At 39.5% G+C, this 18,790-nt stretch overlaps 1 protein-coding gene and 1 long non-coding RNA gene across 3 annotated transcripts in view; one reads left to right on the forward strand and one right to left on the reverse strand.

Moving 5' to 3' along the window:
- MGAT4A (alpha-1,3-mannosyl-glycoprotein 4-beta-N-acetylglucosaminyltransferase A) overlaps window positions 1–18,790 on the forward strand; it is a 71,176-nt gene that overhangs the window by 46,028 nt on the left and 6,358 nt on the right. The window contains exons 8-14 of one of the 2 annotated variants that reach the window (XR_012085246.2): window positions 4,738–4,813; window positions 9,137–9,251; window positions 10,380–10,510; window positions 11,560–11,667; window positions 13,559–13,752; window positions 16,675–16,834; window positions 18,566–18,632. Coding sequence is in view for 1 of the 2 variants with exons in the window: in XM_020805596.3 (XP_020661255.2) it covers window positions 4,738–4,813; window positions 9,137–9,251; window positions 10,380–10,510; window positions 11,560–11,667; window positions 13,559–13,752; window positions 16,675–16,753; window positions 18,566–18,632 (770 nt within the window). In the remaining variant the exon portion in view is untranslated. The remainder of the gene's footprint in view (window positions 1–4,737; window positions 4,814–9,136; window positions 9,252–10,379; window positions 10,511–11,559; window positions 11,668–13,558; window positions 13,753–16,674; window positions 16,835–18,565; window positions 18,633–18,790) is intronic. The other variant, XM_020805596.3, reaches the window with a different exon arrangement.
- Window positions 180–7,902, reverse strand: LOC144588143 (uncharacterized). The gene is made up of 2 exons (XR_013543501.1): window positions 3,623–7,902; window positions 180–399 (listed from the first exon to the last, which is right to left on the reverse strand). It is a non-coding gene; the product is annotated as an uncharacterized LOC144588143 (long non-coding RNA).

Below are 18,790 nucleotides of genomic sequence, written 5' to 3' on the forward strand. Positions count from 1 at the left end.
GAAACATGTGAGACTTGAGACATTATTCAGTACATCTTCTTATTTAGTTATTTAAATGTTTAAGTTTTTGTTGGTAGTTTGCATTGTAATGAATAGCAGGGGTTGACTGCTGTTAGTAATCTGTCAACTCCTGGCAATTGGTCTGTTGTAGTGTTACTACCGGGTGGAACTGGAGCCACAGATTTGTTTTGTTTTGTTTTGTTTTGTTTTGTTTTGTTTTGTTTTGTTTATTTATTTATTTATTTATTTATTTGATTTGATTTGATTTGATTTGATTTGATTTGATTTGATTTGATTTGATTTGATTTGATTTGATTTGATTTGATTTGTATCCCGCCCATCTGGTCTATGTGACCGCTCTGAGCGGCTTCCAATATAATACAAACAATTAATAAAAACCTTCTTCATGGATTGCTGCCTTGTCGTGGCGAAGGGGCTTGAGTAACTCAGAGAAACTATGGGCTATGCCGTGCAGGGACACCCAAGACGGACAGGACATAGTGGAGAGTTCCGACTAAACGCAATCCACCTGGAGTAGGAAATGGCAAGCCACTCCAGTATCTTTGCCAAGAACGCCCCATGATCAGAAACAAAAGGCTAAAAGATATGACGCTGGAAGATGGGCCCCTCAGGTCGGAAGGCGTCCAACATGCTACTGAGGAAGAGCGGAGGACAAGTACAAGTAGCTCCAGAGCTAATGAAGTGGTTGGGCCAAAGCCGAAAGGACGCTCAGCTGTGGACGTGCCTGGAAGTGAAAGGAAAATCCAATGCTGCAAAGAAAAATACTGCATAGGAACCTGGAATGTAAGATCTATGAACATTGGGAAGCTGGAGGTGGTCAAACAGGAGATGGCAAGAATAAACATCGACATCCTGGGCATCAGTGAACTAAAATGGACAGGAATGGGCGAATTCAGCTCAGATGATTATCATATCTACTATTGTGGACAAGAATCCCGTAGAAGGAATGGAGTAGCCCTCATAGTCAACAAAAGAGTGGGAAAAGCTGTAATGGGATACAATCTCAAAAATGATAGAATGATGTCAATACGAATCCAAGGCAGACCATTCAACATCACAATAATCCAAGTTTATGCACCAACCAGCATTGCTGAGGAGACTGAAATTGAACAATTCTATGAAGATTTACAACACCTTCTAGAACTGACACCAAAGAAAGATGTTCTTCTCATTCTAGGGGACTGGAATGCTAAAGTAGGGAGCCAAGAGATAAAAGGAACAACAGGGAAGTTTGGCCTTGGAGTTCAGAACGAAGCAGGACAAAGGCTAATAGAGTTTTGTCAAGAGAATAAGCTGGTCATCACAAACACTCTTTTCCAACAACACAAGAGGCGACTCTATACATGGAAATCACCAGATGGGCAATATCGAAATCAGATTGATTATATTCTCTGCAGCCAAAGATGGAGAAGCTCTATACAGTCAGCAAAAACAAGACCTGGAGCTGACTGCGGTTCTGATCATCAGCTTCTCATAGCAAAATTCAAGCTTAGACTGAAGAGATTAGGAAAAACCACTGGGCCACTCAGGTATAATCTAAACCAAATCCCTTATGAATACACAGTGGAAGTAAAGAACAGATTTAAGGAACTAGATTTGGTGGAGAGAGTGCCTGAAGAACTTTGGATAGAGGCTCGTAACATTGTCCAGGAGGCAGCAACGAAAACCATCCCAAAGAAAAGGAAATGCAAGAAAGCAAAGTGGCTGTCCAACGAGGCCTTAGAAATAGCAGAGAGGAGAAGGGAAGCAAAATGCAAGGGAGATAGGGAAAGTTACAGAAACTTGAATTCAGACTTCCAAAGAATAGCAAGGAGAGACAAGAGGGCCTTCTTAAATGAACAATGCAAAGAAATAGAGGACGATAACAGAAAAGGAAAGACCAGAGATCTGTTCAGGAAAATTGGACATATTAGAGGAACATTTTGCGCAAAGATGAACATGATAAAAGACAAAAATGGGAGGGACCTAACAGAAGCAGAAGACGTCAAGAAGAGGTGGCAAGAATACACAGAGGAATTATATCAGAAAGATGTGGATATCCCGGACAACCCAGACAATGTAGTTGCTGACCTTGAGCCAGACATCCTGGAGAGCGAAGTCAAGTGGGCCTTAGAAAGCCTTGCTAACAACAAGGCCAGTGGAGGTGATGGCATTCCAGTTGAACTATTTAAAATCTTGAAAGATGATGCTGTTAAGGTGCTACATTCAATATGCCAGCAAGTTTGGAAAACTCAACAGTGGCCAGAGGATTGGAAAAGATCAGTCTACATCCCAATCCCAAAGAAAGGCAGTGCCAAAGAATGCTCCAACTACCGTACAATTGCACTCATTTCGCACGCTAGCAAGGTTATGCTCAAAATCCTACAAGGTAGGCTTCAGCAGTATGTGGACCGAGAACTCCCAGAAGTACAAGCTGGATTCCGAAGAGGCAGAGGAACTCGAGACCAAATTGCTAACTTGCGCTGGATTATGGAGAAAGCCAGAGAGTTCCAGAAAAATATCTACTTCTGCTTCATTGACTATGCGAAAGCCTTTGACTGTGTGGACCACAGCAAACTATGGCAAGTTCTTAAAGAAATGGGAGTGCCTGACCACTTTATCTGTCTCCTGAGAAACCTATATGTGGGACAGGAAGCAACAGTTAGAACTGGTCATGGAACAACTGAGTGGTTCAAAATTGGGAAAGGAGTACGGCAAGGCTGTATATTGTCCCCCAGCTTATTTAACTTATATGCAGAATACATCATGCGGAAGGCTGGACTGGAAGAAACCCAAGCGGAATTAAGATTGCCGGAAGAAATATCAACAACCTCCGATATGCAGATGATACCACTCTGATGGCAGAAAGTGAGGAGGAATTAAAGAACCTTGTAATGAGAGTGAAAGAGGAGAGTGCAAAAAACGGTCTGAAACTCAACATCAAAAAAACTAAGATCATGGCCACTGGTCCCATCACCTCCTGGGAAATAGAAGGGGAAGATATGGAGGCAGTGTCAAATTTTATCTTCCTGGGCTCCATGATCACTGCAGATGGAGACAGCAGCCCTGAAATTAAAAGGCGCCTTCTTCTTGGGAGGAAAGCGATGACAAATCTGGACAGCATCTTGAAAAGCAGAGACATCACCTTGCCAACAAAAGTCCGAATAGTCAAAGCTATGGTTTTTCCTGTCGTGATGTATGGAAGTGAGAGCTGGACCATAAAGAAAGCAGACCGCCGAAGAATTGATGCCTTTGAATTGTGGTGCTGGAGGAGGCTCTTGAGAATCCCCTGGACTGCAAGGAGAACAAACCTATCAGTTCTAAAGGAAATCAACCCTGAGTGCTCACTGGAAGGACAGATCCTGAAGCTGAGGCTCCAGTACTTTGGCCATCTCATGAGAAGAAAAGACTCCCTGGAAAAGACCCTGATGTTGGGAAAGTGTGATGGCAAGAGGAGAAGGGGACGACCGAGGATGAGATGGCTGGACAGTGTCTGCGAAGCAACCAACATGAACCTGACACAACTCCGGGAGGCAGTAGAAGACAGGAGGGCCTGGCGTGCTCTGGTCCATGGGGTCACGAAGAGTCGGACACGACTAAACGACTAAACACTAATAAAAACACATAGTTACATAAATCTACAAATGAAAATGTGGAAACCAAGAAAATAGAGTAAAAATAAATTAAAGAGAAATGAGAAGAGAGAATCAAGTATTGACTGGAGGGAAGGCCTGAATAAACATCCATGTTTTTACTTGGCTTTTAAAGAGTTTTAAGTTTTAGTTGCTACTGTTGAAGATACTGTTCTCCTAAATAACACCTGAATGGCAGAAATGTTTCTAAATATTTCAAGTTAAATACAAGCTGTGAAAAAGTAGGTTGCAACTCCTATCCCTACAATTTTTAAGCTAGCGACTTTTAAAAAATAAATACATAAATGACCCTCATAGTTTCAGGATTTTATGTGGAAGGATCGCACCACACAGAAAACCCAGTGGGATGTAAGGGCAAAACCTCCTAGACTGAAGCAAACTAGACCCGAATGGAATGTCTGTGAACACATATGTTCTGTTGTTTTGCACTGTGGCTGGATTCAGTGGGGACTTCTGCAAACAGGGAGGTCTTTTTCCACTGGAGGAAGTGCTTCAATGAGGGAAAGGCCTACATTGTCAGTTCTTGCTAACTCTTCCTTTCCTCATCACACTTCCCATTGCCATTTCTCACAATGTGCAGAATATAGTAAGTGTCGGTACCCTTTCCCCCCCAATGAAATCTGTTGTGTCAAATGAGCTTTGGTTTCATAATAATGTTAGAAGGTGACTAATACTGGTTGGATGAATCCCCCTGCTTCTCTTCAAAACTGCCCTTGGCAAAGGTTGCCCATGTCCTTTCCCCTCATGCTGCTCAGGAACGTTACCTTCAACATTGCACAGAGTAGCTGGCTTTCCTCTGGCGACTGATGGGAAGTGAGGATGCTGGGGAACCCCTAATGGCTTCTTGGTGTTAGCCTCCCCAGGAGCACCAGGGAACTGGCTGACAGAGAAATCCCTGGGGAGCTCCTACTGCTTCTGTTGTCATTACCCACCTGGGTATGGCTGCAAGAGTCAGAATAATCTTCTGCCCCCTCACACACACACATTTGTCATCGGGATCCACTTATTTTATTCTCTTACTGTATGTCTTGCATCTACCAAATGATTCAGTCTTGAATGCTCTCTCACTGTGTGTAATTTTCAGATGGCGGACAAAGCAAAATCTGGATTATTGTTTTCTTATGATGTATGCACAGAAAAAGGGTATTTACTACATTCAGGTATGTAGTCTGTTATTTTTGAGTGGTAAAACGGATACATCCAAAGAATGGCCAAGAACTCATGAGAATGAGCATGACATAAGAGTTATATAATTTATTTCTTACTTAATATTAATCATTGTGTTCTGTCAAGTCAATTCTGATTTATGGTGACCATTTGCAGGTTTTCGAGGTAGAAAATTCAGAGTGGTTTCCCATTCCCTTCTTCTTGGGGTGCTTTGGGAATGTGCATCTTTCCCACAGGCTGGCTTTTCTCCCTGGAGGCATTGGGGGGGAATTCATCTCCTGGTGTCTGTCTCTGCAGCCAGATACCTTACTCACTGATCTGCCTGAACTGTAATTGTGATTTAGGTGTAATAAATGGCAGCTACCATACACAATGTGGCATATAGATGGGTTTTTAAAAATCACAGGCAATCTAGGACTGCTGCATAACTGCATACACACAGACAGGATTTAGCCCAGTTTGGGGCCCGAAACAGCTGTGACCAGTACTATACACTGGGAACTGTACAGGACTAATATGTCCTTGCTGGTCATGATGGATTTCTCAGCTCCATTTGATTAGATGGACAGTGTTACGTTTTTGGGACCTTTGGCCAGTATGGAACATAGAGCGGTCAGTGGTCATTCTAGTCCTGTTGAGCTGAATGTTCTGAGGTGGTAGTAATGGGGACTATAATTTAGCCATTGGTTCATGTACTGCTTTTGGTCTTCTCTGTTTTTAACATATGAATGAAACCACTCTGTGAGGGGTTCTAGAGTTGCATCTCATAATCATACTGATGATGCCTGGCTCCTTCCAGCCAAGGAGAGATGGACTGGATGTGGATAAACAAGCTGGCATGCAGTCTAGACAAGAAAGTAGCATTGCCAGTAGATAACCTAATCTGGAACAAGGTATATATTCTGGGTAGAAGTGCACTCCCTTTGGATGATAATGTTTGCAGCTGAGGCGAGGATAGCCTTTGAACGCAGCCTTGCTCTTGCAAAGTCAGATGATGCAAAGACTGTCTGTATTCAGAGTCAATTGGTGCCCCAGTTGCACTTGTTCCTAGAGAATGTGACTCTAGCTACCACAAACTTTAGGTTGACAGGAATTTGGTACAAGAACTTTTCAGAGCAACACCCTGGCTGACGAATTTCTTCACTAGACAAGTTGGCTCCTTAATGTAGTTCTAAATGAGGCATTATAACTTTTTTTCTTCTGCTTGTTATTTCAGTAACATTAACTGTAATTGTACTGCTGTTTAAATATGATTTTTCTCCTGTTTTGGATTTGTTTTTCATTATATTTGTTTGCTATGATCCCATATGTGGTTTTCTATATTTAAATTTCTGTCTCCTTGGGGCCCCTTTTAAATACAGTGGTGCCTCGCTTAACGATTTTAATTGGTTCCAAAAAATTCATCGCTAAGTGAAAACATCGCTAAGCGAAATGCGGTTTCCCATTGAAATGCATTGAAAACCGGATAATCCGTTCCAATAGGAACGAATTGCCGTCCTTAAGCGAAAATCGCCATAGGAAACATCGCTAAGCGAAACACAGTTCCCCAATTGAAATGCATTGAAACCTATTCAGTGCATCTCAATGGGGGGAAAAATTCAACAACAAATTAAAAAAGAGTCAGAACAAAGTCAAATTTGGTTAACAAAGGGTTTATTAAGTGGACTTTATGATTTCAAACATTTTAAACAGTAAACTTTAACTTTATAACATTTAAAAAACAGCAAACATGAGGCTGTTTAAACCATTGTTAAGCAAAACAGGGGACCCAAAAATTTAATCGTTATGCGAAGCATGGTCCCAACATCGCTAAGCGAAAATCGCCCATAGGGACCATTGTTAAACAGAGCGCAAAAATGCTCAGAAAAAGTCATTGCTAAGCGAATTCATCGTTAAACGAAGCGCTCATTAAGTGAGGCACCACTGTAATAATAAAAAAATACGGTAGGTATTTTTTTTAAAAGGAAAAATATATGAAGCTAATTGATTTTGTTGCTGAGTTTTAGAAATTTTATTTAATAACTACAAATGCATTATGTACATGATTTTTAATGGAAGGGGAAAAGCTCCCTTCCAGACTTGTAACTGCAAAGCCAAGACTCTGTTTATCATTTCAAAAGCATCTGTGATTGTCAAGGTCATACTTGGTAAATAGACCTTAGCTAGCCCCATATGGCTTGCAATAAGGCTACAGTTAAAAAGAGGGAGATGCACATGCTTAGTTTCACACACTCTTAAATAGCTGGCACTAATTCATTGAAGCTAATTTGCTCCTGTAAAATCAAACAGCTGTGTCATTTTCTTGCTTGAGTGAAGTTTGAAGGCAAAACGTTGTAACAATTATGGAATAGTGCAGTTCTTTTTGGGCCTCATCAAAGTACATTTGGGCTTTCAGTTAAGACTTGAACAGCTTTATACAGGACCTGATTGTTATTGCAGGGGGAATTTAGGGAAGGGGAAAGCAATGCAATAATCTGTGGAGAGATTCCAATTCCCAGTGATGGCTTGACAATAGGAGAGAATGTAAGAAGAGCAATGCTGGGTCAGACCAAAAGCCCATGTAGTCCACCATTCTGTAGCCATCCAAATGTCTGTGGGAAGTCCCTGAGCAAAACAGGCAATTGGCCCCATTTACTCATACTCCTCAATATTAGTACCCCTTTTAGTACCAAGGCATAGTGGTTTTAAGAGGCATAATGCCTTTAATCTTAGCCGCAATATACAGTCATTATGATTAGTAATTATCCTCTCTGAATTTGCTCAGAAAATAATATTCCAGGCTGAATCAGTTCATCTAGAATTTGAGGTCTCTGGTGTATGAGGTATCTTCAGATAGACACTCAAAGCATGCTCCTGCTGTATTTTTCCTAATGCAGAATTTCTGCAGTGACCTGCCCTTTATAACACTAGGTATGAAACATACTGTCCTCACATAAAGGAAGGGCTTGCAGGAAGAAAGGGCTAGAGTTTTTATAGGCTGGAGAAGGTATATTCTCTCCTTCAATAAATATAGCTTTTTGAAAGGTCATTTCATATCCCAGATAATATCCTTTAGAAGTGCATTTTTTTACAATTAAAACCCCCACAATATCCTTCTTTTTAATCTTATTAATTTCAACATTTTGTTTTTAAAAATGCAGTCTTCCATGAGAAGCTCTTAATGATACAGTCCTGAATGGGGTTCCTACCATTATTGCGATAGTAATAAAAGCATACAGCATGTTCATACAACCTTGAATTGGCACTTTGGAAATAAGGATCAATATTAGTATTGTGTTAAATTGATAGTATCTCTCACTTTACGACTGTACGGAGTCAGACTCTATCATGAAGTTTTATTATTTTTGTTGACTGTTGTCAGCTGAAACAGAGCACAGGAATTGCACACGTTGTTGTGGGCAATTCATCATCGGATAGCCAGTGTTCTGATGCTGAATTTCTTTGGTGCTGAGTGATGTTGATCCCCAGCAACAGATGCGCATTATTTTCAAAGGTGTACAGTACTTGAGGATTTCCCAGCCTGGCAGAAACTGCCAGAGTTTGTAGTCCACTGGCACAGCCTCTCGAGAAACCCAGAATCTGCTCCACATTGAAGCAGTGGAACAGAACATCATGGAGGAGACAGGAAAGATTAAACTGAGGTTGATTATTACATCTAATTAGTATAACACATGGCCTAGTTGATGGGCTATTTACTTCTGAGCACTAAAAATGCATGGCATCCAGAAGTCAAGACAGCTTAATATAACCAGTTGTGCTTTTCTTTTTCCTTTTGTTTTTGTTTTTGCATGCTTAACATAACAATATAAACTTAAATTACACTAAAAAGAAAAAAAGAGTTTAAAATGAGCAAAACAGAACCAAGAGAGCAAAACAAAACAGACAGACAAAAGCTCAATACTGTACAATTCAAAATACAGTACTATGGTATTATATACACTAGCAATAAACTATCTTATTCATTTACAATGAGTCAATGAAGGGCTTATTCTTTTCTTTTTCTAAAAAGAACGTAATTATTGAATAAGCAGATTGATTTTACACATACTTACACAAAAGTTTTCTTTGAGAGCTCAGTGGATTCAGTTTGTGTACTGACACATAACCTGGGAATATAAGATTGCAGAATAAATTTCTCAAAGAGAAAAATTGCCCTTCTTATGTATGGTTTGGAAATGTCTTTACAGCGGTTGCACTTGAGGTCCATAAGAGAGATTTAAATGTGTTTTTTCAGTTAGAAAATCTTTTCTTTTTTCTCTCTCCTTCAATTCATTTCTTTTTTATGTTTCATTGATCTTGCTGCTTGGTTCCGTTAGCTTGAGGATGACATCGTTGTCAAGCAGAATTACTTCAGCACAATAAAAAATTTTGCACTTCAGTTGTCCTCTGAAGATTGGATGATTCTCGAGTTTTCTCAGCTGGGGTTCATTGGTAAGAAACTGCTTTCAGAAAATTTGAAAAGGGGAAGGAAAAGCACCACCTTGTGTTCTGAAAGTGATAACCCACAAAAACTGATATTTTAAAATTTCCAATAGAATTTCATATGGCAAAGGATTATGTGTAGATTGTGGCTTTTGAGACAGAATCCAGCTGCTGAAAAAATAAAGTTCTTCATCGTTGCCTCTGTGAATGCACACATATGGGTATTGTCCGCGCCTGCGCCAACAATCTCCAAAGATTCTAGAGCTAAAAGTAACAATTTTATTGTATGATCTCCCATGAGGCAATGCTCCTCTCCTTCGCCTCCCCTCTCAATTCCCCCCCCCCCCACTGTGCTGAAAGGTTCTAGGGAAGAAAGAGAACGATTATTAGGCCTTTGTGCTATTAAGTACTTGCTGATTACCAATTACACACTTCAATTTACAATCAACAACTTCTTTCTTTGATCTCCTGTGTGAGTTGCTTCTCCTCTTCAATCAACATTTTTACCTCAAACCGCCTTCTCCTTGGACTCCCCATCCTACATGGTTTACCTACATGGTCTGACTGTCTTTCAGTCATTTACACTATTTCATATGGATTACCCTTGATACAAAGCAGTGATCTTTCCTGCCTCTGTCAAAAACATGGTGTAGATGATTTTTTTTAAAAGAAAGCAGAAATAGACCCTGGGCCTTTTGTACTGCAGTGTAATTTTCCTCATACCTCATGAATGGCATGCACTTTGGTTTGATCTGAGTTCATGTACATATGTGAAGTCCTTGGTCACTTGACAGAAATGGACAGAGCCATAAGCTTACCTTTTTGCTTCATGGAGATGGTCCCTTCAATTGACGTGAACTGGGCAACTTTGTGAGTAGACAGAGCTTTACTAGTAGGACAGTGAGAGAGCAAACTTAGGAGCAGATTGTCATGTAAGAGCAGGAAATTGTTAACTTTTTAAAAATTAGGTAAATTGCTAAAATTTGAAATTATGTACTGTTGCACTACCAGGAAGCAGGGAGAAGGGTTTACCAGGTTTTCTGCTCCAGGTATCAAAATAACCTGGCTGTCTCGGTAGTCTAATCTACACTGATAACATTCTAAATGATTGCTGATAAAACATCATATTTTTTACAGGTAAAATGTTCCAGTCTCCAGACATTACACTCATTGTAGAGTTCATATTTATGTTTTATAAAGAGAAACCTATCGACTGGCTCTTGGATCACATTCTTTGGGTGAAAGTCTGCAACCCTGAGAAAGATGCTGTAAGTTGTATTTATTGTTTCTGACGAATACTTTCCATGATACCTGAATGGAAAACATTGCACCGGGAGGGGAAAAAAGTGATTGTTATCACAGGGTACTCTTGCAGTTTACTTTATTGTCTTTAAAACAAAACCCGATTGAAATTATTGTTCAGGTATCTTTTTGAAGGCATCTCGTACTAATAGAACAAAGAGTGTTCTTATCCAGCTCTTTCCAATCAAAGAGAATTGAGATCCTGATATGATGACATTTTGCAGAATGTAGAAACCTGGGGGAGTTTTTGAAGGTGGAAAAAGAAAAAATACATTAAGAAGTTGAGAATAGGTTAAAATTCACAACACTGATAACTACAATATGCCTGAAATCCAGTAGTAATTTGCAACTAAAGTAGGCCTATTGAATTAGTTGGCTTTTAGTGAGTCAACATTGATGTAAGCTTTTTGATACTGTAGTTGTGACATACTACTGGATTTTAGCCTATAGAGTTACACAGCAGTTAGATATATTAAAGTAAAAATGCTGTCCTCTGAAGATGCCGGCCACAGAGACTGGCGAAACGTTAGGAAGAACAACCTTCAGAACACGGCCAAAGAGCCCGAAAAACCCACAGCAACCATTAGATCCCGGCCGTGAAAGCCTTCGCGAATATATTAAAAATGTGGAGTTCCCCTATCTCGAGTTTTCAAACCAAACTGTTACAAGAACTATACAGACTCTTTTATTGGTTTCTTTTTCTTCAGTGAGAGTCCTTGGCTTCCTTAAAAAACAGTGTGATGCTGCAAATGGAAAATCCAAAATCTAGACATGGAAAATATATTTTGCCTGCAGTTTCATTTCAGATTTTTTTTCTTCAAGTGATAGTATGTTTTCTTTTCATCTTAAAATACAGCATCATGTCTGCCAAACAGAACTGCCTGGATGTTGAAGGTTAGCATCAGCAGTGCAGGAAATGGCTCTTAGATAAACTGTTTTTAAGTCATGCATAAATAATGATGCATAAATGTTTTATAGTACTTACAAGCTTTTCTGGCCATATTTTTCTTTTAAGAAACATTGTGATCGGCAGAAATCAAATCTCAGAATACGCTTCAGACCTTCCCTTTTCCAGCATGTGGGCCTACACTCCTCTCTAGCAGGAAAGATTCAAAAACTCACTGTAAGTATTAAAAATACAGTTTTTTTTCATAGTATGAGTCTTTATGTATTTAAAGCCTGGTGCAGTATAATGAAAGTTTTGTGAAATGCATGGTACCATTAACATTGTAACTATACAAAACACTGTCACACATAATGATAGGCACATAGGAAGCGAAGTCTTACTGTCTGTCCATCTAGCCCAATATTGTAAGTGCTGACTGGCAACATCCCCACTAGGGTTTGATTATTCCCTGGTCTTATCTAAGAATCCCAGATATACCAGTGGTCACCTATCCCTACACTAATTAGGTCCAACCCAGCTTATCTTTTGAAATCAGATGGGATTTGGTATAATGTCAGTGATGTGGTATAAATGATAAGACAGAGTTGTGGAGGAATCCCGACATTATTTAGAAGCTGATTGCTCTATGTAGCTCCACCCATACAGGGGAGTGGCGAGACAAACCATAACCTGTTGAGTTTGATGTAAAGTCTAGGAACACTGGCTTATCATTCCCCCAATAAGCCAAAGTGTTAAACCATGTTTTTTGTTGGCTTATGACTCTAGCTTATTAGAGCACAGATAAACTACAGTTCCTAGTTTGTGTGTTCCAGTAAACAAACCAATCCACAGGTGGAAACTCAGCGGTTTATTGATCTGTTCATATTTGTTTATTATTGCAACAAGCCAGAATCCCTTTAAATTTTTGTGCGACATGCAAATGCTCTCACTTTTTGTTTTGTCAAACCCAGATATGTTATGGCAGATTTTCCTACTTAATACATTACTGCATAAATGAATGTTGTGCTGGGTCCCACTGTGGCTTTCCTCCCTCAGTTTAGAAGTAGATTTTTGTTTCGCCTTTCATGTAACCGTGCCAGCTGCTCCAAATTCAGTGGAGTATTGAGAAGTTCTCATGTTTATTTATTTTTTACCATGTTAGGCTCAGTTGCTTAAATATGAGATATCATATTTTGCATCGTCCCTGTGGGGAAATGGATGTCCTTTGTAGAAAATGTATATTTCTTAGTGTTTAGTGTGCTTAATTTGGGGAAGGCCCTGGTTGGAACCATACTTCTCAGGGACAAATAAAATACTTTGCATGGGAGCATTTATCATTGTTCTCTTTCATCTCCAGTTAAAAGATTTAATGGAACATGGATGGAAAATACCTCCATTGAGACTCAGGAGAGCCATTGCTATTCTGAGCACATGAATCTAAGCAGCATAGATCAGTAATATAAAGCGGTCTCATATGTATACAGCTTTAATAGTACAGTCCATTCTTACCAGGATACTACTGTAATAAAACAAAGACTGGAAAATGCTTGGAACAAAGTAGAGGAATGCACCTCTTTTCTCTTTTAAAAATTGTGTTTTACTCTATTGGAGTTTTGTTATAAAATCCTTTTTAAACTGCAGAGTTTGATTTTGTTTAATCTGTGTCCGTGGGAGGCTTAACAATGTAAATAGAGAGGCTCAGTATCAGCCAGAATTCCAGAATGAAGGATGAATGGCTGCCTCATCAGTCTGGTTCCCAAAATACTTTGAATGATTTTTAATAAAAACTGTTTGGGACAACTTTGCTCTACAGTTTATGTAAATTGAGTCTGCCCCTAAATCTTTTTATTAAGAAGCATTTAAAATTTCCTTGAAATGCATTGGTGACCATGTCTTTCCTAGTTGTTCCTTTTTATTATTTCCAGATAATTGTGAATTTCCAGATATTGTGAATTTCGTTGTATGTGTATATACTTACAATGACAATAAATTATTATTATTATTATTATTATTATTATTATTATTATTATTATTATTATTATTATTATTATTATTATTATTATTATTATTATTATTATTATTATTATTATTATTATTATTATTATATGGTATGTTTTGTTTTTTTCAGGACAAAGACTTCCTGAAACCATTATTGCATAAAATTCATGTGAATCCACCTGCAGAGGTTTCTACAACTTTAAAGGTCTATCAAGGGCATGCTCTTGAAAAAGCCTACATGGGTGAAGACTTTTTTTGGGCTGTTACACCAGTTGCTGGAGATTATATCCTATTTAAATTTGACAAGCCTGTCAATATAGAAAGGTTAGTGCTCTGTTTTAATAGCAGAATAAAAATTCTGCTGAACCACATATTCAAATGAAGCTAGAATAATAATAGCACTCTGATTTTTTTAAATTTCTGCCTTTGTGCAGAGGGGTGAAAATGTCCCCATAAAGGTTGCCCCTTCCTGCACTGGTGAAATTGCATCTCTAGAATCTGTACATAGGAGGGATCTAGTATGTTTTTTTTCTATACATGCATATACTGTGACATCCACTACCACTTGAACAATGCATAAATGCAGCATAACTGTGTTAGCAGAGCTGTTTTCACTGTGCTAGTCTCACACTGAACATAGTCCTGAATTTTAGAAATATGTTTTAGGCCATTATGCCATATTGGCTCCCCTGCAGAACATAATAATCCTATTCAGGTGTTCTAATATGTGGGACTTAAATGCATGAGGAAGGAGAGTTCTCTCCTCTGCTCTTCTCTGTTTTTATTTATTTATTTATTTATTTATTTATTTATTTATTTATTTATTTATTTATTTATTTATTTATTTATTTATTTATTTATTTATTTGATTTTTACCCCGCCCCTCTAGACAACGTCTACTCGGGGCGGCTTACATAAGTTAAAACACATTAAAACAGCATACAGTCTGTTTGCAAGTTTCACTCATCCACCACACATGGAGGCTGACTGTCCAAACAGCCGATATTCCATTATCTGTGAATGCTGTTTACATGTTCAGGAACACTGGAAAATCACAAAGTTTTTGCTAGCAGACTGAATCTTTAGTTCAGATCATAGGTCATACCTAGCCTGGATTTAATGAATTTGAAATGCTGTTGACATTTTTTACCTTAAGCAATTGAAATACAGTACCAGAAACATGTTCATTCATAAACTGTCTATGAATGTACAGGTATGATCTCTGTGTAGAGAAAAGCATAGGGGAAAAACATAGAATGATAAAAAAAATACAAGCTGTAGGAGTAAACACTTGCACATAAAACAAGACTGTAGAAAATGGTTATTGCAGCCATTAAAAATAGTATAGCATCTAGATCACAGGAATTAATTATCCCTTTACAGCAGTGGTCCCCAACCTTGGGCCTCCAGATGTTCTTGGACTTCAACTCCCAGAAATCCTGGCCAGCACAGCTACTGGTAAAGGGTTCTGGGAAGCAGTGATCTAGAGTACAAACCATATTTGTATAACTTTTTGCATTGTGGCTATGTGTACCCTTCTGCAGAGGAATGTCCCCTACTGGAAGCCATGTGTAATCCATGTCTGACTCAATGAATAAGTGTAAGGAAGGCAATCAGAAACTTCGTAATTGCCCATCCTGGACAGCAGACTCAGCAGACGGTTAGGCTTCCTGCCCACAGTCCTCTCCACTTGAATGTGATGCACCAGCAGGGGTGGTGGTGAAGGCTTCTGGGAGTTGTAGTCCAAGAACATCTGGAGACCCAAGGTTGGGGACCACTACTTTACAGGGCAAGAGTAGGGAAGGGGCACAGACCTACACACAAACAGCTCTCCAAAAACAGAAACATGAAAAAGCAAAGAGGAAAACAAGTGACATGGCACTTTTGTGAATAGTAAATTTCTTTCAATGTGAGGATTATAATTTACTTTTTTGGTCAGTCAATATTTTTGTTTTTCTTTTTGCTCTTGTTTTGGTTTGGTTGATAGGGCTACCTCTTTGAAACCTCAGAGGAGAAAAGGTGGAGACAGAGAGAACGAGAAGGCCAGGCTTGCAGTTTGTTTTTAGTAGTCTGACTGTGGCTTGGTCACTTTAGCCCAGCTGATCACTCTCCAGATATATTTGAACTGCAACCTCAATCATCCACAGCTTGCATGCCAACAAATCTGCATATGCCCCAAATTGGGGAGGTCTGGTTTAAGGTGGTTTGGCTGAACCAGGCTAGCATTAGGTGAATGGCCAAAACAATTCTTTGTAAGAGTAGCAGATATTTATCCAGTTGTCCTTCTGGCTCATACCTCCTTTGATTCTGAAATGTTTAAATTGTTTCTCTGAATGCTGGCCTAAAGGGTAGAACATGCGGAACATCAGTAGTCGTTTTCATCGAATTCTCTTTCTCTGTTCTGGTCCCATTTGCCTTGCAACAGGCCATGTCAACATTTAGTAATAAAGTCACTTTTGTAAATGGCACATTCTGTTTTATGTGCTTCTGAGGAGACTGTTATAGTAAAGCTTATTTGTTTGAGCAGTGGTTACCTGTAATACTTTAGAGGTATTAACATGTTGTTGCAAGGTATGAACTAACCATTCTTTTCCTCCTGTGATAGTTATTGTTGGATAATCTTATTGAGAGAAACGATCACCATTTATTATCCTTCTCACCTTTCGAATACTAGGCAGGCTGGAAATGGATAAGGCCATCCAATTTTAATTGATTGCTTTAACCTTTTCCAGTTTTCATTCTGTAAAGTTAAACCATGGTGTTAAATTGGGGGTGTATCAACTCAGCAGGACTAAGGGCCTTTAAAAAAAAAAAAGGTCCTGGCAGCTGGAGGTTTGCATCCCCAAGGAGAGGAATAATGGGAAAGTGTATAAGCAATGAGACTAGCTTTTAAAAATTATTTTCATTTTCTTCTCCTCCTCCTTTTTCTTCTGGTAAAGATTTGCTATAGGGGTTTTTTTGTTAACTGAAAAGTGGTGCTGTGACTTAGTGGTTTAGGTATCTGGATGCAGAGCTAGAGGCTGGGAGTTCAATTTCCCACGGTGGAATTTCTCATTCCAGAAGAGCCAGCCTGGGTGGCCCTGGGCAAGCTGCACACTCCCAGGATGCCCCCAGAAGAAGGGAATGGGAAACCGCTTCAGAATGTTCAATATCTGGAAAACCCTGAAAAGGGTCATCATCGCTGAATTGACAGCACATTATTACTATTAACCGATGACTGATACAGTACTTGGTTTTCATTTATAGGTTCCTGTTCCATAGCGGAAACCCTGAACACCCAGGGGATATATTCATCAATACAACAGTGGAGGTGTTGCCTTTTAAGGTTTGAACACAGAACCGTGTTTCTTCCTGCTTTGCATAATCATAAACTGAAAAAAAGAAAAGAAAAAGCACTTACGTTGATGTAAGAGATTGATGGAAGAATAGACTGTACATCTTTATTTTCATCTCAGTTTTGGTGTGGGTTTCTCCCTTCTGTGTGGAAGATCTTGATCCAAACCTAACTAGGGAAGAGGTGCTGATAATCAGAACGTGTATCAAATCTTGTTTAAATGTTGTGTTCCTCCTCTAGCACCCCCATGGGGTGCGGGAGATAAGGGGCAAGATCCAGTGGTGGGCTTCTGCTGATGGATTGGCAGAATCCAGTGATAGCAGGACAGGGTTGTGCTTCTTTCCACTGCTGCCTTTTCCCTCCCTGTGTGCTTCAAAGCCTCCTTTGGACAACTGGGAAACTATTTTGAACTGAGATTCAGGTAGCAAAGCTGCTGAAAGGAGAGGAGAAAATTTCCAGTGCAGCATTGGATTTAGCCAGCAACCTGGGAGGAGCTGAATAATTATGCATTAATTGAATTTGCTTATTTGTGTTCCTGGATTTTGGCATTTTTGTGTGCTAGATTTCTGGGCACACAATTCCTGCTATAAAGAGGAACCCTTTATAGTAGGAATTGTGTGTGTATGTGTGTGTGCATGTGCACACATGCATATTCTCCTTCACAGTAGGGATTGTGTGCCCCATACACAAACTAATTCAGCAAAAACCTATTTGTCCAAAATGGTTTCAAAACTAGGACTTCTATGCAGGTGGTTAAATCTGCAAAGCTTGTGTTTGATTTTGGGTCCTTAATCCTATACGCCATCCTAATCCTTCTGTACAGACACTCCCTTAAATACACAAGAGTGCCATTGTTGCATTGATATAAATCGCAAGACAGTATTGGTGTCATGCATGGGTTTCCAGTCAGGCACCAGTGTTGCAGATTGCTGTCAGTTCCTGTTTAGTACTTTCCTCTTTGGGTGCATGGCATATATAAAGCAACAAACAGAAGCACAATTCTCTGCCTAAAGCAGCTTATAGTTTAAAATGCAGTTTGGGGGTGGGGTTGGGCGAGAGGTGATGGAGACAGAAGGTAATAAGTGGGGTAGGAAATCATGCTGAGTTCACTTTCATGAACATAGGCTGTAACCCTCTTCCACCAATTAAGAGAGCATCGCCCTGATATATATTGCCCCCTTTGGTTTCCTTTTACTCTTTTGTACATGTGTATCTCCTGGAGCTCACCTGAATGTAAGATAACTATCTTGTTAAACTCAAATGGACTCAAATCTTGTCTGTGCTCAGTGGCTTGAATGGATCCCTTGGGAAGAATTTTTTTTTTTTGCTGGATTGCTCAAGAGGAAGAGACAGATATTTGCTGTTTGAGTTCAGCCTGTGATAATAAATGTCAAGTCCTGACATGGAATAGGACTGACCAGTTTATATGGCACCACCATTCATATTAAGTCAAGGCCAATGTAACATGATGATGTAACACAAGCAAGATGATACTGAAGGATGGGTGATAACACATCTAGCAGTTTATTCTGTTGTATTAGGATTGTGCACTGAGTAATGTGCCTAAAATGTACTCTAAAATGTTTCTCAGTGCCAGCACTTACTGAACACTGACCCTCCTGGTACATTGGCACAAAATGTCAAAAACCTGCTCCTGTAAAGGAGATCTCTTGGGGAAGAAGCCAAACTTGTTTGAAGGCTTCTAATAGGCACTTAAGGACATCACCAAGGAACTATTTTCTGATCTGTCTTTCAACACCATTCTGTGAAATGATGCTTACATTTCTGTATCTTGTTTTTCAGAGTGATGAGCTGGTGTTGAGCAAAGAAACCAAAGAGAGGCGATTAGAAGACGGGTATTTCAGAATAGGTAACTCTGCGAGGTGTTGGTCATAGTGGCAATAACACTGTTTGGTTTTATAGAAGTGTGAAAGGAGGATTCTAGTGTAATTCATGCTCAATCCTACCTACCTACCTGTGCTCAAGCAGTGTCCTACAAAAGTTCAAGTGATAACCGTAGGAGCCAGT

The sequence above is a fragment of the Pogona vitticeps genome, chromosome 3 (genome assembly GCF_051106095.1).
Source record: "Pogona vitticeps strain Pit_001003342236 chromosome 3, PviZW2.1, whole genome shotgun sequence".
NCBI lineage: Eukaryota > Metazoa > Chordata > Lepidosauria > Squamata > Agamidae > Pogona > Pogona vitticeps.